Genomic DNA, 22,662 nt, shown 5'->3' on the forward strand with positions numbered 1-22,662 from the left:
GATCCCTGTTAATGTCTCCATTATTACAACACTGAGGTGAGGGGATATTAGCAGATTAATTACTCTTGATTACGGACATCCTCCTTGAATTTTGATTACATTGAAGATGAGCTGTTTCAATTAGGGTTGACTCCGTTCATTACGGATGGTCAATCAGCTCAAAACTTTTGAGATCATGTTGCGTTCACAGCAGTTTGCCTCTGTAAAACCTCAGGGGAAGTGATTTCCTAAGATCTGACACACGACTGTAATCTATATAGAGTTGTATCTAATGGCCCTGTTTCACACGTTTCATGTGTTTTATGTGAAGTTCTTAAGTCCCCTAAAAGATACACGTGTTGTCTCATGTACTGAAAGTTTTCCTCCTCCGTGGTTCTCTCACAAGCGTTTTGTATCTGAACCGCTCACCTGGTTGTTTGATTTTTTTTCACACAGACACACACAGCCAGGCAAACTATAGGTAATGAATTGAAGCCTACTACTGTAGTTTGGGCAAACTAAAAAAAAAATAAAAAAAATGGTGATGTTTGGTCAGTGCGAAATCTCGAATCACTTGAGTCATTTCAGAAAAACTCAGCTTCAGTCAGTGGTTTCTAACATTACTTATCCTCGGGAAGGCTGTACAATGATGTATTGGCTCCTGATTTCCAGCAGTTGTGCAGCATTTTCTGTCTTGTAGCTTGCAAGCTCAGCAACAAAGTGTCTGTGTGGAGTTAATGCAACAAAACAGGCTGAGCTGGGAGAATGGCTATGTAGCTACGAGATCACAAGTTCTAGAAATCCAAAGCAGTCTGTTTTTAGCCTCAGTTAATGAGTACGAGCTTGCGTGGAGATCTCTGGGGACTGAATTAATGTTTTGATTCTTTATAGCACCTACACTTCCTTTATAGTCATAAAACAAATGTCACTTTCTACACTATGGGACCTTTAAAGTAATTGACTCTTATAATTATACAGAAGGCACTTCACTCCAGAGATGACAATGCTTTTGGTCTCCCACTTTGGTGTTGACTAAAAAATCTCAAATATCTCAACTATTTGACAGAATGCCATGACAGCTGTTACACACATTGATGATTGTCAGAGGATGAATTAACCTTTTTAGCTTTAGGAAATCATAAGGTAAAAATGTACATTTATCCTATGCGTTGGTTTCTGAAAAAAAAAAAAAACACCTGCAACACATTATTGTTACCACAGTCCTCATCAGCATTCTCTATTCAGTACTACATAGAAATACCAAATGATTGCAATGTAAGCCCCTTTACATGTGTGATTTTGGACCTGCTGAGATTAAATTTGGCATGGCAGGAAATTTCAAAAATTCTTATAATGATTTCAAAATTCAAAATTCCTCAATCACACCTGGATGACAGTCAGTAGTTTATGTGAAGATTGCCAAAGCAGCGTAAAAGGTCTCATAAATTTAAGACCAATATCTCACAATGTGACTGCAGCTATGACACGATCAGTGGGACGTAAAGAAGGTCTCCTTGAGTTTTGCAGATGAATTGACATACCCTCATCACATCATCGGATATAACACGTTGATATCGTGCAAAGTATGCATTTGTTATACATCCAAAGGTGACTTAAGGTGGTGAGCAAGGCAGAGATCAGCATGTTATTGCTGTCAATCTGAGCGTGTTAGCATTATGATATTAGCATTTTAGCTCAGCACTAGGTGAAGGTGGCCTCACAGAGCCACTGGCATACCCGTAGACCCTTAGATTTGCCAGATAAAAAGGATTTCTTTTGTATCAGATGAGATTTGAACAATGGCAGTAGTTAATGCCTTTGGGGTACATTTGGCTTTTGGAGAAAGGCAGAAGTCCAATCATCTGATCAGTTGACAGGCCAGGCTTTTAAACACAGGAGGGGAGGAACGGTCATGAAAATTATTCCAGTTATACACCAGGCTCTGGGAAGTGTTTTTCCAAGCCGAGTCAACTTGGTCCATGTTGAATGGCAGCAGCTGAGTGAAACAAATGTGATGTGTAATCCCTGACAGCCATATAGAAAAATAATGAGCAGCCATCTGTCAGTGATCACCAGCAGGTTGCTACAGATGTGCCACTGCACAGCGTACGAATGCAGCATTAGGCGCATATTGTATGTTTGTGCTGAGCAATGACAAGAAGATTTTCCTTGCTATTGCAGTTTGTCCTTGAGAGACCTTTGGAAAATTAGTGGTATTAAAACGAACCCAAAAAAGCAAACCAAAAAAAACTAAACGCACAACAGTGTTACAGAGGAGCTTTTGATGTGCTGATGAAACCATACTTTTTAGTTTGTTTGAGGTGGTGCCGAGGTCAAGCTGGGAGAGGGATGATTCCCTTTGGACACCAAATTTTCGTTCCAAATGACCTGAGGAATTTGTTAGGCTTTTCAGCAGCAGGGAACTAGATGCATAATGTCGCAGAGATCTACCTTTGAATACGTGGCATCAACCTTAGCCCAATGCGTTTCAGTTGTTATTTGTAGGAGAGCCTTTTGATCTGCCAGACAAAGCACTTCCTGTACAAATTTGTGTTTGCCTTGAACCAACTCGTCCCCGTATGAACATGAGCTTCAGATTGAAGCACTCAGTTTGAGGGGTAGGGGAGGTTGAGGTAAATTTGTTTTTAAAATTCCCAGATCACTTTGCCCATGGCTCCTCCATGTATTATTCAAGCTCACATCACTCACCTTGTGTGAAAAACGACGGAGTATACAGACACTCAAGGAGAATACATGCTTACATATTACAGCTTCAGACCATAGAGGCTGAGAGAGATTGTCAACAGGGGGGTTTGAGCATTATTCATGAGAGCTGCTGTTGTTGCGAAAAAGTGAAACTGGCCATGTGACACATGCCTGGGGGAGAAGCAGGAAGTCGTTTGGTAACGGTTAGCCTGCTCTCTCTGGTTGGCCGTGTTTTCTCGTTGGACAGCTCTTCTGAGTGTTCCCCTCTGCAAAACCACATCACCTGTTTAGCTACGTTAGGTGTCTGGGGTCCCACACTTCCTCCACTTCCTTTGATATAATAACAACACTGTGATTGTTGCTGCTGTCGTTCAACCACATGTGGCTTCAACAGTAAGAGATTCATCCAGTGCTAATATTTGAGCATGAAACAGAGCCAGGAATCATCAGACCTCATCATGTTCTTTTTACATCCAAATGCCACCTGCTTACGTGTCTCATTCAGGCGGTTCATAAAAATTTGTTGTTTGTTCAAACATCTGTTCGTCTAATTAAATGCATCTAAGTAAGACACAGTAGTAGACAGAAATATGGACAGATATGTTCTACAGCGGCAAAACTACTAGCAGGTCAAACTAAGGCTGGGAGACCTCAGCAATGTTTTTGTAACCTTAGCAATAACAGTAATCTCCCCCTGAAATCGACAAAGTCAGTAGTTACCCAGACCAACTGGACCTGAAAGAATAAGTCTGGTCCTCTAACAAGTATTGTGTGTTTGTTTGTGTGGAGTCTTTGGTCAGTTTCTGCTGAGGCAAACAGATGGTCTGGTCAGAGTTTAGTGTCAACAGCATGAACCATGAACCCAACAGTGACAGTGACCCACTGATTCATCAGTCCAGGCTGCTGGTGGAGTAAGGGTGTTAGGAATGCATTCCTGCCAACATTTAGCCTTCAAAAAGGAGGATTTTTTTCCAGGATGGCGGAAGGGGGTCAAAGAGTGCATCAATTTACATCAATTTACATACTTGAACACGTAACAAGGTTCATTTAAATTCCATCTCATTCGTGACTATTAACAGTTATCATTAGAACGTTTCGGTAAGAGCTGTTGCCTCACAGCAAGAAGATTGTGGGTTCTTGTGGGGCCTTTCTGTAAGAGGTTTGCATGTTCTCCCTGTGTATGCATGGGTTTCCGCCAGGTACTCCAGTTTCCTCCCCCCATCCAAATGTTTGGGTTAACTGGTGACTCTAAATTGTCTGTAGGTCTGAGTGTGAGTGTGAGTATGAGTGGTTGTTGGTCTCTGTGTGTCTCTGTGTGTGTCTGTGTCTGTCTGTGATGGACTGGCGACCTGTCCAGTGTGACCCCGCCCTCACCCAAACGTTGGCTTGGATTGGCTCCAGAATCCCCCATGACCTGAAAGCTGATAAGTGGTAGAAAATGAGCGTGTGAGAGAGGAGAACATCACATGAACACAAATGTAACAAGTTTTGTTCAACTTAATTTAACAATCAAGAATTAATGGCTTAAATTAAAGAATTTGGCTGTTTGCAGGCTGTGGTAGCAGATGGGTTTTAATGTATGTGTGTTTAGTGTGACTATCTCACTTCATACACAATCTGGCAATGTGCATACCAATTGACAAACATATAAATTGTATGGATCAGTATATGACATTTTTAATAAAGGTTGGGGGCCATGCAAATTACCGAAGTTTCCATGGAGAAAACAAAACAGGAGTGAGTCATTAGATTACTTGGAGATGCCAGAAATTCTTGGGAAAAATAGTTGGTAGGTATGGGCATGTTTTCCTGGCTCATTCTGGGCCCTTTCATTGCAGTGAATCACGGTTTAAATGCTGCAGATTAACAGAGTATTGTTGCTTCCATTCCCCATGGACACAATTTACCATCAACAGCAACATCCACCATGGTAATGAAGCATGTCTCAAAGAAAAAGTCATGTCAAACATGTTTCATGAACATGACAGTGAGTTAAGTGGCCTCTCCAGTAACCAGATCTGGATCCAGTAAACCACCTTTGGGATGGTGGATCAGGAGCGTGAATGTGCAAATGACAAATCTGCAGAAATGATGATGTGAACACAGAGCAGAATCTCACCGCATTCATTTATTCATTCACCGCGGATCACCCTGGACAGGTCAGCAGTCCATCACAGGGCCAACACACAGAGACAGACAGAGACCAACAACCACTCACACTCACAATCAGACCTACAGACAGTTTAGAGTCAGCAGTTAACCCAAACATGATGCCGTCGGACGGTGGGAGGAAACCCACACATGCACAGGGAGAACATGCAAACCAACCCCACCAAACAGCAACATTTTCAAAATGTTGTGGAATTCATGCCACAAAAGAACTGAGGCTGTTTTGTAAGCACATGGAAGAAAAATAAGGCACATATGAGTTACAGAAGTCAGACAAAAACACAGGGTTGGTTCTGGTGCTTTGTTGAGAACAACAAGGACTGTGACTTTAACCCCAATCTTTATAAAACCAAGAAGGTTTAGCTGCAGAATCCAACTAGAACTTCACTGTAAAAATGTAAGAAGCACAATGTCACAACTTTATCGATACAGTTTCACAAACAAATTTGTACCAACAAACAATATTTTTCAAAAAAAAAAAAAAAAAAAAAATGTCTTCAAAAAACTACAAGCACAAACCGAAACATAGCACCACAGTTTTCACTACCTCCATCAGCGGGACTCCTTGAGATGCCATCATGTCTGTTTCAGCGTGTTAGCACACTCTCTAACTCAGCCTTGATTGACCCCGCTAAGTAAGTGGGTTACTATCCCCCAGTTTCAAGTGGCAATAGGTAACAAGGCTTTACACATGATGGAAAGCAATCAAATTATGGTCAGGAGCCCAGTGTGCGGTTGTGTAACCAACCTTGGTTGTCCATATAATCTGTTACAAATGATGACAGAGGAGGGTAATAAGGGAACATATTCCCACTGTCATTGTCTCATTGTCACATTGTGGATCTCTTGGGGCAGAACATAATAAGGGAGGGGAGGGGAGGAGTTCATGTCAGGAAACAGACAGCTACACCAATCCTGCTGGAGAAATAAAAGGAAGCAAAGTTTAGAGCATGTTTCCATTTTTCAGCAATAGAGGAGTAAATATCTTTGACTGTGAGTCCATAGAAGAATTTCCCCACAGATGCTTTCCTACCCTTCTGTTCTCTTCTACTTCCTTTTCTTCGCATCACTTAGAGTGTCTCACGATGAAATAACCTGCAAAGCAACCCTGACATATTTCATAGAGGTTTTATTTTTTTTCCCCTGCCCCCTTTAAATTTTTCAGGTTTCCTATTTTCTTTCTTGCACTTGTTCTACAAGGTGTAGAAACAGAGCGGCGAGAGCAGTTGCAGGCCCTTGAATAGCTCCTGTGTGTTATTGCAACGTTTTTTATTGCATTGCCATTGCTCACCATTTAGCCTCAGCAATAGAGGACTGGGCTTTTCAGGCACACTTTCATTGTGTAAATGACAAAACCTACCAGCTGATAGCATTCTGGCCTGATATCAGAAATGGCTAGATAAATCACACTGGAGGTGTGTGGTTGTGTGTGTGTGTGTGTGTGTGCGTCAGGGAGGAGTGGGAGGGGGCCAATACAATGAAGGTATCGAATTCACTCTGGATGAAGACTGCACTACCGGCACTTTCTACATGAATCTACGTCTGTCCAGGGATCATTTGCCATGGTTAATTTCGTCCAAGTGCTCAGAGTGGCAGTTTCAACCAAGTAATCACAGCACCCCCAAGAGGGAGATAGGTGTTGTGCACTCTGAGAACAAAGCCTGTGCCTCTCATCTCGCCTCTCTCATGTGCTTCCACCTTCCTCCTCCTCCACTGCTCAGGCACAAGTGTAGATAAGGGACGCTTGCCATAATTCCCATGTGATGCTATTGTAATGCACTGCAGGCTTGAAAAGAGCGTAGTCAGTGGAAGAAGTGCTCTCTGCTGTTTACTGTTTTCCTAGTTGTGCATTTTGGGAATTTCGGACAGTCAGAGGGAGTCCCAGGCTGAAGGCTGAGCTGACAGTGACACATATGGAGGCTTCTCAGGATGCAGGAGAGACACATCTACGAGTCCCCACAGAGACGAGCTCAGGCTGAGACTAATACCATTTATTGTAGCTGTGCGCCCTACTTTGCCGTGTGCTCTGTCCCGTATATCCCTCTATTAACTGAGTGTGACATATCCATAAGGATGATGGAAGGGCTTGGCTTTTCACAAAGCCATTTCCTGTGCTGTGTGGCAACGCCTGGGAAGGAGGAACAGAACATGGAGTTTGATGAGATGTGAATGTGTGTTTCAGAGCCGACCATCATCACCACCCTGCCGTCCACGCTGGATGTCAATGTTGGAGAGAGCGTGGTCCTGCCCTGTCAGGTGAGCCACGACCCCTCACTTGAGCTCAAGTTCACCTGGTTCTTCAACGAACAGCTCATCCACTTCGGGAGCCATGGTGGATTTTTTGAAAAGGTCGGGGGTGTAAGTATACAATCTCTCATCATTTTTCCAATGCTAGAATTGTGAGTTGTGAGCGCTATTTTAAAAGCTATTGACAGACAATCAGAAATGTGTGCAAAATAAGGGTCCACAAAGCAGATGTGCAAGATTACCACCATCTATATATTGAGCAACTTGCTGGAAACCAATGAAATTGGTTTGACGCTATATCTACATGTGACCATCAAAACTATGCTTATTCATCTTCAATGAGTCACACAACACTTGAAAATCTGCGGACACATTGTTGTGAGCTACTGAGTCTATGCCACACCAATGACAGGTTGTTATATTTGAAAGTACAAGGGATTCAGCTTAAGCCAGAGCCCCTACTAAAAAAGCTAGGCTCTATGAACATCCTGTCCTTCATGTTCAAAACATAGCATGCTACATTTATGTCAGTTACATACATGCAAAGCCTCATTCGATTCTTCCAGTAGATAAAAGCAAAGTATCACATGATGAGAAAGTCTAGGTTTCACTCATCAGTAGATGAGACTACGGGCTCCTTTGTGTTTTTTTTCTTTTGTTTTGTTTTTGTTTTTTGTTTTTTTCTCAAAAAAAATTAGAAGTGTGACATCTTTCCATCCAGAGGCATCAATCTTCCCTTCTCTCAGAAATGACCACCACACTGATCAAACTGATCAAGACAGAACGTAATAACTGATCATAGATCCTGGCACGTGTTTTTGTGGCTTTTTAATTTAACTCTCATAAACATATAAAAAAAAATAGTGCCGACCGCGTCTCTCCAAAAAAACTTTGCAACTTTCTTTTTCCCCACTTTCTTTTCACAACTTGTTAGCACTGGCCACTCGGACGAGTGGAGCCTAGAATGAAACCTCGTTAGAGGCAGTTCGGACAGTTTTCACACATTACTTTTCCACATTCATCCACATAAACTCACCCCACAACTTCACAACCATCAAAGATTCTCTTCCATGATGTCACTCAGCACACTGTGAGCTGTCATAGTTTGCCATTTGACCCTGATTACAGAATAAGTAATTAAGATACAAGCCTTATTGTGGCGTAGACAAATGCTAATTTCATTAGCACTTCTGTGCCCTTTACACATTGATTTATTTTTCACACCCCTTAAGAGATTTCATTGAATAAAGGTCAAGCGGGTGAATCTGAAGATTCACTGAAACATCACTATTGCACTTCTTCTTCTTTTAGCAGGGTCATTATAAATTCAGCCGCAGTGCAGAGGGAATGTTTTGTATCAAGTGTATTATTTATGGCTAGAAAATTGCTGCCCGTGGTTTATTTTAAAGTGAAATTTACATACACACCCTGTAACCAGTCTCAGTCAGCTGCCGCACGCTTAAAATGGTCCACAGCTTTAGACCTCAGCGTGTGATGCACAGACTTGGTTTGCACCTCAAAAAAAAATTCAAGGCTCCCCCAGCCAGCGTAAGAAGAAGAAAACACAACACAAAAGGTGTTCTCCCTCCTTCCTGTTTCTTTTATGATATTGCTGCTTCTTCTGTCCCTTCCTAATCAATTGCTGTATACCTACATTTACTTTGATTAAGCTCTCACAGTATTCTTTTCTTTCACAATCTCCAATTGGTCTCCAACTTATTACAAAAACTCACTGTGCTCTTCTCTGATAGCCTGATTATGTAGAAGAGGGAATTATAATTAGAGATGGAATAGAAAGCTCCTTCAAAGAAATACCTTTTAGAATGGCCATTAGACTACTCATAAATGAATCCATTCAATACCATAATCTAAATTAAGTCATTTCAGTTTACTTTTCTTTACTTAAATATAAAATAAATCAATAAATACTTAAAATAAAAACAGAACAGAGGTATCTCCCTAACTTTTTTTTTTTTTTTAGCAAATGGAAGAAAAGGCTGCATAAGGAAATATGAATTATTTTTTCAAGATACACATGCACGCAGGAAGATGAGCCTTCTGTTCAGCTGATTTTGCTCCCATGTGGTAACGGAGACAGTATTGCTGTTGAATTACATTAGTTGGAGGCTTACCATGCTGCTTAGAGAGGTCTGTTTGTGTTCATGTGTGCGTGCCTGCTTGTGTGTTGAATGACAGCAGCATTCGGCAGGAGACATCATGATTCGAAACATCCAGCTGAGGCATGCGGGGAAGTACACGTGCGCCGTGCAGACGAAGGTAGACAGCATTTCCATAGCTGCTGACTTGGTGGTCAGAGGTAAGCTGCCAACAGTGAAGGTCCAGTGACTGCAGACCACATGCATGTTTCAGCTTAAGCCCACAACGGTTTAATAATGTATCATTCATTGAGCATGTTGTGCTCATGTGCTACTCACCGAGGAAAATAGAAAGGAATAGAAGGAAAATGGTGGCAAATAGAAATTTCTCTCTTCGAGACTTAAAAGAAATTCGGTGTCTATTTAGATCAAATGGTTCCCAGAGGTTTCACATTGAACTGACTGCATACAGTAGCTGCAGGTGCTAAAACCTGCACTGCTCTCTCTACCATCTTTCCATCTCTTTATGATTTACATCCCCCCTGCCCCCTCTCTCTTTTCTGTCTGTCTGTCTATCTTACACTGCTTTTCCCTGCCTGGCTATGCCATCTATCAGGTCCCCCTGGGCCCCCCACCAGCATCCATGTAGAAGACATCACTGATACCACAGCCTCTCTATCCTGGAGGCCTGGTCCTGATAATCACAGTCCAATTACGGCATATACCATCCAGGCCAGGACACCATTTTCCCTCGGGTGGCAGGCTGTCACCACAGGTAAGCCGCTCTCTGACCAGCAGTGGCCTAATGCAGGAGAGGGGAGGGGGGGGGGGGGGGGGGCACTCTTCATTCTGTCTTGCCTGTGAGAATATTGGAGATGTAATTTTTATCCCAGTGCCAAATGGTATGCAACTCTAGCGTGACCATTGACCGCCATTTAATCAGACTCCTGGGAATCCTGAAACATGGAACTCGTCCTGATGATGAACTTGTTGCCAGGTCTGTAATTTGACCGTGTAGTTAAGCGATAGCCCACATCTCCACATTCTCCGTAATGGAGCCCTTAGCATTCATGCATGATTGGTATAATGTGTTTTTAGCCCACGCTGCACACCCTGTTCTATTGATATTTTTGTATATTCAGGACAGTTTGAGCTGAGATATTTTTATAGGTTTCATTGATTTCCCTCATAAGAATCATATGTATCAAACTGAACTACATTATGAGCCTAGAACAAAAATAGTTCAGGATGAATAATGAATTTACATGTGAGTCTTCTGCATTGTGTTCTTGTTTTATGGGTTTGCTTGTGCTTTGTGTGTCCCATGTACCTGTAGTCTGGCCTGTCAGCTGATGCTAAGTTGACACATGCCCATACAGAAAACACACAAAGTTTTTAGTTACTGAGGGGGGCACTATGTGTTTTATGCCAGTTCCTGAGGTGGTGGGGGGGGCACCGGCTGACAGCTACAGTAATAGACCTAAGCCCTTGGGTGGAATATGAGTTTCGAGTTCTGGCCAGCAACACCATCGGGACCGGCGAGCCCAGCAAGCCATCCAAACAAGCAAGGACAAAAGGGACCTGTATGTACTGCACGAGCAGCAAAACTTTTCCATATGGCTCTTTCAACATGTGTCATGTTTGTGTGTTGATTCCAACCGAGCCAAAATTGTACACTTTTTGGTTCATCGTTCCAGGCTTGTTAATTTTCATATTTTACCAATAGCAAGATGAGACCACTCTCAAGTCTGTCTTTAAAAAATGAGTATAAAACCTAAAGAGGTTAAAATTCTCATAAAATACCCCCCAACATCAATATTTTAGTTCATGTGGAGGCTAACGTAAAAAACAAGTTGCACACTTCAGGTCCATTATATGACGTTTAGATTTGCTGATAGGTGGATTTTGTTAAATCTAGACGAAGGCAGGTCAGTGGTTTCTCGCCATTCACAATCTTTGTGGTTAGTTTATTTAACAGTCTTCTAACTGTAGTTTCAACACATATGAAAGAGCGATTCACTCGTATCTCTTGATATAAATGCAAAATTTTGAACAAGACCTTGATTGGAGGAACCATAAATTTTCAGTGCCTGAAATCGGGCTTTGTTGTTGAGTTAACTGGCCAATACATTAGAATTCTACTCAATTTCAACCTTAGGAAAACAAAAATAATACACATAAAATGCAGCAGTGCGCAATCTACCCGGAGACAGGGGGATTCATGAGGTAACACCTTTGTCTGTTTTGTTCCTTTGTTATTCTTTGCTCTACAAAACATCATAGGTCAATCAAATCTGCAAACACGACTCAGCTGTGAGACGTTTGCTGAGATCTGACAGGATTTCTAAATGTTGGAGTTCCATTGTGCCAAAAAAATATACCTCTCTGCCGTTAGGGATACGGAAAATGATTACATGTGCTTTCTCTGCATTGCACAAAGTCAACAGAGCTAAGCTGATCTGTCTTCTACCTCCAGCCCCGAAGGTCACACCAGCTAATGTGAGTGGAGGCGGTGGCAGTCGCTCTGAATTAGTCATCACATGGGAGGTAAGCAAGCTTGCTCAGGACCCCTCACCCATGGAGGAGGGAGCGAGACGTCATTATTCTCTGTGGAACTGCGCTTGTGTTTCATTAATAACAGTTGAATGGATAAATGTATGGCATTTCATTTTTAAGAACAGAGAAGCAATATCTGCAGCTATCACCCTGGGGGAGAGAAAAATGCTTTTGAGGTTTCAATAAGATAATTAAACTCAATGGCTCCTACAAAGTTCCAGCTTTTTTTTTATCTGATTTTATTTCTTTCCCTTCTCTCCACCCTCTTTCGTTATTCTTGCAAAACCCCATGCATATCAATCTAGTTCAAAACCTTTATATTTATTCAGGCTGCTCAAAATCATCAGAGCTTGCTGAGAAACATTTCACAAAATCAGCATTGATGTTTCAATATGCAAGAGTTCAATTAAACTTTAATTTCTGCCTAACAAAAGCTGCTATATTGCCCTAGCAGGGATGAACTATTGTGCTTAACTCTAAGTTTTACTGAAACAAAAATGGTGAAAATGTTTTATGAGGCCATTTGCATTTACAGAATAGCTGCATTTGTAGAATAGCTGCAACTCATGCTGATTGCATCTGACCAATAAATGTAGCAAAGCTGATTTGACTTTTTGTAAAGAATACAGCTGAATAAATTTGAGATTCTGAATCTCAAAATATATTTCGGATAATGGGATATCTGTTAACAAACTGCATGAAGGTGCGCAGAGAATCAAGGCATTTGTTTTATTCACATCACCAGTTGATTTCGCTGTTTTACTGCAAAGTCCATGTTGTCCTGCAGCCTGTCCCAGAGGAGCTGCAGAACGGCCCGGGGTTCGGCTATGTTGTGGCTTTTCGACCCCACGGTGCCACAGGGTGGATGCAGGCTGCTGTGCCATCAGCTGAGGCATCCAGATATGTCTTCAAAAATGAGAGCATCCAGCCCTTCTCCCCTTTCCACGTGAAGGTCGGGGTGTACAACAATGAGGGCGAAGGGCCGTTTGGACCTGTTACAACTATCTACTCTGCTGAGGAAGGTGCGTGTGATCCTCTGTCATACCCAGCATGTCAGAGAGAGGCACTACGGGTCCAGCTAGTATTAATGCATGAGCTCGTGATCCGTTCAGGGTCTACAGAACAGGGGCAGCAGTGATTTTTGCAGCCTTATCAGCACTCGCAGACATCTTTCCCGCACTTCCCTTGCTCTGCAGTTCAGATGGAAGAAATGACTTTGAAACAGTTTTGATGTCCCTACTTTGAGGGGGCAATCAAAGCTCAGTATTACTTCTAAAATCAGTCTTTATACATTTACTCCAGAGCCTGGCCGAGCGCCCACCAGGGTTCGTGCCAAGAGCCTTTCTGCATCCGAGATTGAAGTTTCATGGAAAGCTCTGCCCTGGAACGCCAGCAAGAAAAGAGTGCTGGGCTATGAGGTGAGCTTCGTTGAAATGCCTTGTTTGTGGGAGCTTCCAATGAATGTTAATCTTTTCTGTGTGTGTGTGTGTGTGTGGAGGAGGGAGGGGGGTGCAAGCATGTTGCAACTAATGCCGTTGAATCTTGTTCTCTTCTATTATTGATGAGTTTTTCAGGCTCTTGCACCTTGGGCATAGGAGATAATAGCTTGCTGCATACATAATGGTCCTGCCTAGTCCCATGCCTGTGGGTTTAGCTGTGTTTCTCTTGTTGCTTACCTAAGTACTGTAACCACCCTGATTACTGATGCAATACTCCAAGGAGTAGAGCGTTTAGCTTCTAATCCAGACAACAAAGCTGTTTCAGACAGTGGCTTTGCGCACAGTGAGTACATGTAATTTTAATTCCGCTCATTATTGAAATTCAAGATTTGAACAAAGGCATTTGTTTTTCCCCACAGATTGCATCAAGTGCTGCAATTGTAAATTGTTGACCACTTAGAGTCAACAGAGGAGCGGGGTCTGAGCAAACCATTCCTGTGAGGAATTACAAATTTTATTTGGGTTGTCAAGCGTGGCAGCCATTTCAGATTTGACAAGCAGGTTGTCAAAGAAAATCCGTTCAGTTGAGGTTGATGGCAGGAGATTGTTTTGAGAATTTTATTCTTGCTCTTCTTTGTCTTGCATTCTTTTTTTCCCCTCTTCTGTATGCTTGACCTTGCTCTTTACGACAAACTTGAAATCTCAAAATACCTGCTACATGTTGTGGGTCACAGTGAGCTAAAGGCGCATGGGGTGACACTGCAAAGGCTTGTTTTTAGCCGAGTTGTTGTCTCCCTATTTCCAGCTTGCACTTCATTGGCATGGTGTAACAGAAAGCTTTTAAGGTGCCCATCATGTTTTCTGCATTCACATCTGTGGTTGTTCTGCCCTGTTGCTTTCCAGCTGAGGTACTGGAGTAGAAGTGAAAGGGAAGATACTGCCAGCGTGCAAAGGACTGTGGGAAATCAAACATCTACTATTATCCATGGGGTGAAAGGCAGCACCACATATTACATCTCAGTAAGAGCGTATAACACAGCTGGAACGGGGCCTCCCAGCTCTCCTGTCAATGTCACCACCAAAAAACCTCGTAAGTCGCCTAATTCTGAGGTAACAGTCCCTTTCTGCCCATGTTCAGCTTTTGCTCCATGATAATAATCTGTTTTCCCTTCTTAGCTCCGAGTCAGCCGCCAGTTAAAGTCATGTGGAACGCGTCAAACTCCAAGATAATACTGAATTGGGAGCAGGTCAAAGCCCTGGAGAATGAGTCAGAGGTCACCGGTTACAAAGTGAGCACACAGTCACTTGCTGTCATCACGGCTTCCGCACCTCACCCCTGACTTGACTTGAAAACATTCACCCTTGTTGTAGGTGCTCTACAAGAAGAACCGCCACAGCCGCCCCAGTGTCATGGAAACAAACACCACCTCCGTGGAGCTCGCCCTGCCCACCGATGAGGATTATATCATTCAGATAAAGGCGTTTGGAGAGGGAGGCGAAGGGAGCAGCAGCAGACAGATCACCATCCCAAGGATAACAGGTCGGTGGAGAGCTAGTTAGTGCTTCACTCGTGGCTAAGCTGAATAATCCACACCCCTTGTGCTGCCTTGCAGACAGATTAGCTATCATCATCTCTGAAGGAGCAGGGAAAGTGGGGTGGGGGGGGGGGGGCATAAAACATTTGTGCAATCACAGCCACAACATGACCCAATTTATTTAAAATACTTTTGAAACCTCATTCATTTGCTCAAATAATATCTTTTAAATGAATGTTTTCAGCTCATGATTACTCCAGGAGAGGGGGTTCCTGATTGAAGAAATGAAACCTCAACGTTCTGTGATGCTTTCTTTCATTGTTTTTTTTCCCCATAGCCATCCAACTAACAGCCTTCTTCTGTTGAATAACTTTTCAGGCCCCAATGCAGTCGGTTCAGCATCCAAGGTCTCCACTCTATCAGCGCTCAGTACAATAGCACTGTCTTTCACAGCGCGGACATCTTTATGACAAACAGCTCCCAGAAAACATTGCATCTGATGTGGAGACAGCTCTACAGTGGAACACAAACACAGCTCACTCTAGTGTAACTAGATCCATTCATTTAGATTTTAGAGGTAAAAGGAAGAAGCTGACAAAAAAATAAATAAATAAATAAAAAATGCCATTGAGATATCAGGGAAGGCGTCCCTTCAGCAGCCAGGCTAAGAAAAGGAGATTGACCGATGTCGTGACTATGTTGTTACCAAAGCAGCTTTCATAAGAAAAAAGTAAAGAGAAAAATGTCTTATATGCATCTTTTTGTATGACATGTTGAGCTTTTATAGATTTTCTTTTCTTAATAAAGTGAAAGTCAGTCTGGGTTGGTTGGGGCGAGGTCAATTAGGTGCATGGCAAATAAAATCGTCAAATTTTCATGTCCGAAGGTGAAGAATGTGATTCGACAACATACAGTTATGTGTCTTCTGAAATAAGTTACGATTTTTGCTGTACAATTTTCTTCAAGAGAATTAACTATTAACTGTTGCATTTTTGCATTTCTGTTTGTGCAATGTTTCAACAATATGTCAAAGGAAGGACTGACACATGTTGAGGGTTATTTTGTGTGACGTTTAACATCTGAAATCAGGATATAAAAGCTGAGATAAGAAGACAAGATGAAATTGTCTGAGCTATCTGAAATCACGTCTCTAGACAGCACATGCTAATGCCTTATGATGCTGGTAATGTGTTACTGGAGCTATTTGGGAAGTTTTGGTACCGCTACGTAGGCATTTACAGGTGATTTCTTAATAGCCTAAAAGAAAAGTTTCAAGTTAAGCATCAAACTTCATTCTCTCTTACTCACCAAGAGCTGTCTCCATTTCCACCACCTTACACCTCACATCGAAGGCTGAAAATCTTGTTAAATCCACATGCTCCTGGCACGTGGAGGTAAAACTCACAAATAGCCCCTTTAACATTAGTGAGCTGGTTGCGGTTTGTCTAGATAAATTGATTCCAATCGACAGTAGCTGGCTCTGATGAGGGCAAGAGTACATTTCTAAGACAGCAATCTACAGGGAAAAAAGGAAGAGATATCTATCAACATTGTTGGTTTCCTCCTATATCAGCTAATGCTAAGTGGCGCTAAGTACAAAAAAGTCAAAATATGTCAGAAGACTAACTTATGATATGCACTGTAAGAGTCGTATGGCTCCCTTTACAAGAGGGAAAGATTTGCAATCTTTGTGCAAACAGGCCTTTTAAAGTTCAGTTAACATGGGGCTTTACCTGTCGAGGTAACTCATATATAATGGTAATCACATTATAGTTTTGTTGCTTTGACATAAGCTATAAACCTACACAATACAAAAACAAATATAACCACTTTACTTCAATAATTGATGGATGCTAAATCTTTGTATTAGCACTGTAGAGCTTGACAATTCCAATTTGTCACATTAAAAGGGTGGGGACTGTGTACAGCCAGTACAGACAGATTGATTACAGTGACCAACTCTTTCTGCTTACTTGTGACGTGAAAGAGAAAAGATAAAGTCCTTCAAGCCGCTTATGTTACTAATACTGACCTTGTTAGTGCAAATAGCCTCATGCTACTGTTGGGGAGCATCTCCACTGGGTTCCTCTTCCTTGGCCGTAGAAGTGCACTGGTGACCGGATCCTCATGGCTGTCTTCATGCTCCTCATTCTTTCGGTTAGCCCTGTGTCTAGAGCTATTCTTTGCCTTCTGTGTGCCTCATTATATGTTCAAAATCCTCAGGTCCTTAAAAGAGCCTTAACTTATCATATGTATATCAAAAAAACATTAGAAACATAGAATTACGAAGCAGCCGCAGTGATGTTTACATGCTGCTGTGTTGGTAGGAACTGTATGTGGTCGGGGTTGTGTTGTGTGTGGGGGGCGGGTGCAGCATCATTGTGCAATGCTGAGGTTACTGAGGATAGTTTAAATGGCACTCTGCTGTTTCGCATGGGATATTGGCAATATATGAGGCCTGGTGCATTTTTATAGGTGTGTATTCTTAATAAAAGACGATGCTGCTGATCTTTTCCTTTTTCCATGTTCTCCTGATGCCATTTGGGACCGCTGTGCTGCGGGAGTACAGTGCAGTCTGTATGTAGCTTGTAAACCAGTTTAGTAGTTTGTAGTACTTTGAAGGGAAGTGTACTGTAGGCTACTGGGTCTTGCTCGGAATCATGCATCAAGAAATGTGTAATATACTGTTTTGTACACTTCAAAATCATTTATATAAAAGAACCTTTCTAAAGAGATGATTTACTTGGTTTTTATGTAATAACTCTGTTTCATACTGTAGCTAACTGTTGCTCAGCATGACTGTACTTTGTCCTACTTTGTCCATCTGCAAACCGACCGAATGGCTTTAGGAACGCACAAGGTTCGTACATCTGATAGGTTTGTGTATACTATATGTGAACCATTAAAACAGAACCATGCTCAACCCCATGTCAATGCTTCTGTCTCAGTCAGCCCCCCCTGAGAAGAACTGGGTCTCCTGTCCATATATGCTCTACATGAGGGTTGCCTCTGTTGCTGTTTGTTGTTTATACTGTGTTAATAAAGATTATTGATTTATACGACAATCTCATGCTGTGCTTGTCCATCGCTCAACGCATCATACTTCAAATGCACCTGCACAATTGAGTGAGATTCGATGCAACAGATTTGCCACGAGTTCCACATTTAGCGCAGCTGTGTTAAAACTACCCACAAAGGTATGAATCCGATTACACCTTTATGCATTTATCTCAGTGACGTGATGGGCTGCATTATACTGAAATGTGCCTCTAATATTCTAGCCCGCTCTCCCCCGACACCCTGCAATGTGGTTGTAAATAAGGTGAACAAACATTAGAAACACCTCTCGCTATAATGCAGACTAATTCAACGCACTGTATCAAGGCTAAGTATATAATTGAAATAATGCCAGCGTGACAATTTATGGCTTAGCTGTTGGATTGCAGGTTTATCTACTGAAGTGTAAAGGGATTTGAATTTAAAGGGGTTCTATTCAAGGTGGTTTTGTTCAGAGTATAATGGAACTGCATGGTGTAACTACACAGCAGTGAAGCGATGTAGGAAAAAAGAAGTAAAGAGATGTAAGTATTCCTGTGATTTGGCATCTGGCACTTTCATAGTATAGTTAGAGGAACTTGTGAAAAGCAGACTAGAAATTAAATTGGTGAAACAGATGCAATAAAAGCCTGTCATATCTATTAAAATCCCGCACCTCTCATAATTCATCTTGATAGGGAGGGTCTGTAAAAGTATCCTCATTTTCTATGGACTCCCTAGTTTATGATGTATATTTTCTAATTGCATTTTACCTCTATCCCAACCACAAATAACCCTGGTGACATCACTATGACATCATCAGGGGTTGTTTTTCTCAGAAATGACAACCCCCCAACTCCAGTGCACAGAAATACATCATACAGCTTCTGTCACAGACAGACTAGGACTCAAGTATTGAATGAATGGAATGTATTTTCATATTTTCAGTGAAATTGCAGCTCGAGGAAGTTGGTTGCAGAAAATCCACTAGATGGCACTAAATATACACAAATACCTCAAGTATGCACCAGTTGTAATGTACAGACGTTTGCCACAAGATGGCAATACAACATAACCCTTCTTTACTCTAACAGCACAAGACTTTTCTTCCCCATGAGAAATGATTAATGCATGAAAATGTTCATGCTACATCATTAAAGACAGCTTCCCTTCTTCATGGTAGGTAACCATCCAATGTACATTAACCCTCCACTCTTTCCCCAATCAGAGACAGTGTTTGAATCATACTGAGACATTTATTTATGCATGTATGTTCCATTTAGACTGAATGCAAATACAGCAAATACACACCACCAAGCACGAGGGGAATGTATAGCAAAAGGCAGTGGAAATTTGAAGGTGGAGGCTAAAGAGCAGAGCAGTTTGATGCCCTTCACAGAGAAAAATAAGCTCATATCCATAAATTTGTATTGTGCTGGTTTTCCACATGAACGGGGCCAATAAATATTTTTCATCTCAGTGAGGACTGACAGTGCAGATTCAAACAGCCTCCTTTCTCGATTTCCCTCTGTGTCACATTCTTAACAATACACTAATTCACTTTCAAGACTCCTCTTCACCTTGGACTGAGAGGAGAGGTTGTTTTTTCATCTACCTCGAGGTGATTAACAGCATTTTCAGCTGAGCACTTAACTGTGACTCCCATAACCACAACTCCAAACATAAGGCACCCATTCGTGACATTTCTATTGCGCTGCTGTCCTTCAGATTTCACTTACTGCCGTAGTCCTTCAGCCTAAAAACGCATCTCCGCTCCTTGCGGTTTCAACATAGTTTACAGAATAATACACAGTAGTTTTGGATATCAATATATAAATACAGGTCCCTCTTTCCTTCAACTCACCACCCTGCCCAGAATGCACAACCTCTCTTCTGATGCCTATAGTTGTTTCTCTTCCATCAATAGTATGTCTTACAGCAAAGTTAGGTCTTTTTTTTTTTTTTTTTCTTTCCAAATCAGTTTACAGTATATGTGCTGCTTTCATGACAAGCAAATGCCTTCACAACAGTCCAGTGTCATTTGACCAGATGAAATAAAATAGAGCGAAATGGAATATATAATTCATCATCTTGGGAATCGCGTTTCCACAGATATATCAACAGCAGGTCGACAGTTTGAAGTCGGGTGATGGGGGAGATTAGACGACGAGGGCAACAAAGCCATGGTCACAAGTGTTGGAAAAGCTCCTTAGAGTATCACTAACTGTGTTATAGGTTTTGGTTACGATTCGGTACGCATGACAGTTCACAGTTTTCTCCCTTTAAATGACAGAGGATAAGAGTAATGGCTGCTTATTGCAAATCTCACAAGCAGTGCTCTTCACTGCCTCGGTTATCAGTAGCACAAAGTTAACAATGACAGAAACACAGCTAACAAGGGTCAGGCTCCATTCGAGGGATTCCTATGTATGATAAGTGATGCATAGTATAGTATTAAAGGTCATCCAGGATATATGTTGCTTGACATCCAACAGGTTCTGTGGATAATCATGTATGTCACACTATGAGTTTGTCCGTAAGGGAAACTGGAGGAAAAACACAGGCCTCACACTCACCACTTCTATAAATACAATTACTGACTCATACACCATAACTTAAAAGAGTTAATCCAACAGACAACAACAAAAAAGTACCCATGTTAATGTTGTGTTTTGAACTTTTCAGGCAGTATTTGTGAACATGCATATTGAATCAAAACTAGAAAATTGTTACTTCTTGAACATTGTTGTCGCAGTTTCAAGTTACTGTTGGTCCACATTCCTATATTGTTAATTAATCAAATGACTGCACGTTAAGTGTGACTTCAAAGTTACAGTAAGTATTTGTATTGTGACAACGGATTTAATTCACTATGTGTGATGTTTAAGTTAAAACACCAACAGAGAAACATCTCCCTGAGCTCTGCAAAGCATTTCAGCCTCTTGAGCTACATGCTAGCCACTAGAAGCTGCAGACAGTTAGCACTTAGCTTAGCATGAGGCAGTTTAAGAGTCAAATATTTCTCTAAAGAGACCAAACCAGAGCGACAAGACGCAGAAATGTGACAAATGCTAATTCTGCTGCATTTTTCCAACAGGCAATGCTAATATTGTGTTTACAACTTTTTACGACTTCCTACTCGTGGCTTAAAACTTGCGCCGTTTCAACAAATGGGTATGACACTGATATTGATTATTGAGAGAGGGTCCGGTTCTGGAAACAGATTCCGGAGAAATTCTGTGCAGCTAAGTTTCAAGAAGTCAGTCCCCCAATTCTTAATGCACTGAATATGTCTTCAGTGGGTTCAGACAAAGTGATCACACTGGGGTGTGATTCCTCTAAATAACTAGATGGTGGCTCTTGCCCAATAGCAGGAAAAATACTTTAATATTGGAAGCTTGGCTATTAAAGACTGTTGGCATGTTCACACCTTCAGGCTGAAACGTCCAAAAACACAATAAACCCTGTTTCATGGAGAAAATCACTAAAATCAAGTAAGAAAAAGATAAAAACATACCATCACATTCCTGAAACTCATTAGATAAAACGTTATTCATATTAAAATTTCTCTACAAATCTTATAACTCTGCCCAAAACATGTGACCAGCATTTCTCCTTGTTGATGGTGAGTTGATAACATAATGAAAACGGCGACAAGGCGCAAAATGGGACGCGGACAGTGATGTCAGTTATGTTGGAAACTGGGACCAGAGCAGAATTCCAGCCGTCCACCGTCCATATTCCTCACGTAGAGTTTGTCAGCATTAGTATGTGTCCAATACTCATTGTCTCAGTGTTTCTCTGTACCTTCATGTCAGAGCTTCGTGTGGATTTCAAATGGTGGACATATCCACATACATGTTCTTTTTTTTTTTCTTTTTAAATTCCCTCTGCTATTTTTTTGTATTGAATCATGCAGATTATAATCATCTGATATTATACATATTTCATAAACAAGCAAACACTGGACATAAATTAGATTCTCTATAGATAAAAATGTAAAAAGCTAATAAGACAGCTGTTGATTATACTGAAGGTGTCACAGCCAAGAGGTGGCAACAACAAGCACAAAAGCTGCCATTTACCACTTGGTACCAACCTCCCCACCTCCACCCCCATCACTTGCGTTATCCTGATCATTTCCTTCAGCTTTCCCCTTCTCTTATATATTTATTTCATTTATGACAGTAGCATAGGGAACATATTTTTAACCTTAAAATAGAAAAAAAGATGTTTTTGAAGGACAGGATTTGGCGCTGGAGGTTAAAAACTCAATAAGTCAAATGATCCTGAGGGTCTAAACAAGTCAAAATTTGTTATATTAAATAATCTGCCAGCAAAGTTTGAGACAAATAACAAAAGTGAATTCAAATATAACAGCTATGACTGGGTTTCTCTGTCAATCTTGCATCACTCCAAGCAATAAATTATCCAGCGGAGAGCTCTTTGCCTGCTATTCCATGAGAGGTCGGACAGCTGTGATGGGCCGGGGGAGGATGGGAGGCCTGGTCACAGTCAGTTTGTCTAAAGGGACAGGAGTGAAGGTCTACTGACTGCTTCATGGAGTGCAGTCTTTTTCTTGTGTTATTGTGTACACAGTGGGGCACAGAGTCCTCTTGGGGGCATACAGTGGGGTGAGGCAGGAGACACACGGCTGGAGGATCATCTCGTGTCTGCCTGTCAGGAGCCGCCAGGACCGATCAGGACTGCAACAAGACCACAAACAGATCTCAGCACACAATGACTAACTGTCCTTTCCCGAAACTGGAAAAAGACACGAGACACGTAAGAACTACAAATAATGCAGCAATGTTTCTATTCCTTTTTTGTCTCTTTGTCGTAGTTTAGCATCGTTGCAGTTCCTCATGGAGATACATGGTTGTTTTATGTCCTTGTGTG

The 22,662-nt window shown here is 41.6% G+C and overlaps 2 protein-coding genes across 2 annotated transcripts in view; one reads left to right on the plus strand and one right to left on the minus strand.

Annotated features, from left to right (window-relative positions):
• Positions 1 to 17,786, plus strand: part of cntn4 (contactin 4) — a 159,580-nt gene extending 141,794 nt beyond the window's left edge. The window contains 12 exon segments of the mRNA XM_029502436.1: positions 7,037 to 7,212; positions 9,301 to 9,418; positions 9,814 to 9,972; positions 10,630 to 10,643; positions 10,645 to 10,780; positions 11,674 to 11,744; positions 12,541 to 12,775; positions 13,056 to 13,171; positions 14,096 to 14,282; positions 14,369 to 14,481; positions 14,564 to 14,732; positions 15,106 to 17,786. Coding sequence (XP_029358296.1) covers positions 7,037 to 7,212; positions 9,301 to 9,418; positions 9,814 to 9,972; positions 10,630 to 10,643; positions 10,645 to 10,780; positions 11,674 to 11,744; positions 12,541 to 12,775; positions 13,056 to 13,171; positions 14,096 to 14,282; positions 14,369 to 14,481; positions 14,564 to 14,732; positions 15,106 to 15,197 — 1,586 coding nt within the window. The 3' untranslated portion in view covers positions 15,198 to 17,786.
• A 1,880-nt stretch (positions 17,787 to 19,666) lies between these two features.
• LOC115043253 (band 4.1-like protein 1) overlaps positions 19,667 to 22,662 on the minus strand; it is a 76,011-nt gene continuing 73,015 nt past the window's right edge. The window contains exon 19 of the mRNA XM_029501551.1: positions 19,667 to 22,469. Coding sequence (XP_029357411.1) covers positions 22,464 to 22,469 — 6 coding nt within the window. The 3' untranslated portion in view covers positions 19,667 to 22,463. The remainder of the gene's footprint in view (positions 22,470 to 22,662) is intronic.

Source organism: Echeneis naucrates, chromosome 5 (assembly GCF_900963305.1).
Source record: "Echeneis naucrates chromosome 5, fEcheNa1.1, whole genome shotgun sequence".
NCBI classification, from domain to species: domain Eukaryota; kingdom Metazoa; phylum Chordata; class Actinopteri; order Carangiformes; family Echeneidae; genus Echeneis; species Echeneis naucrates.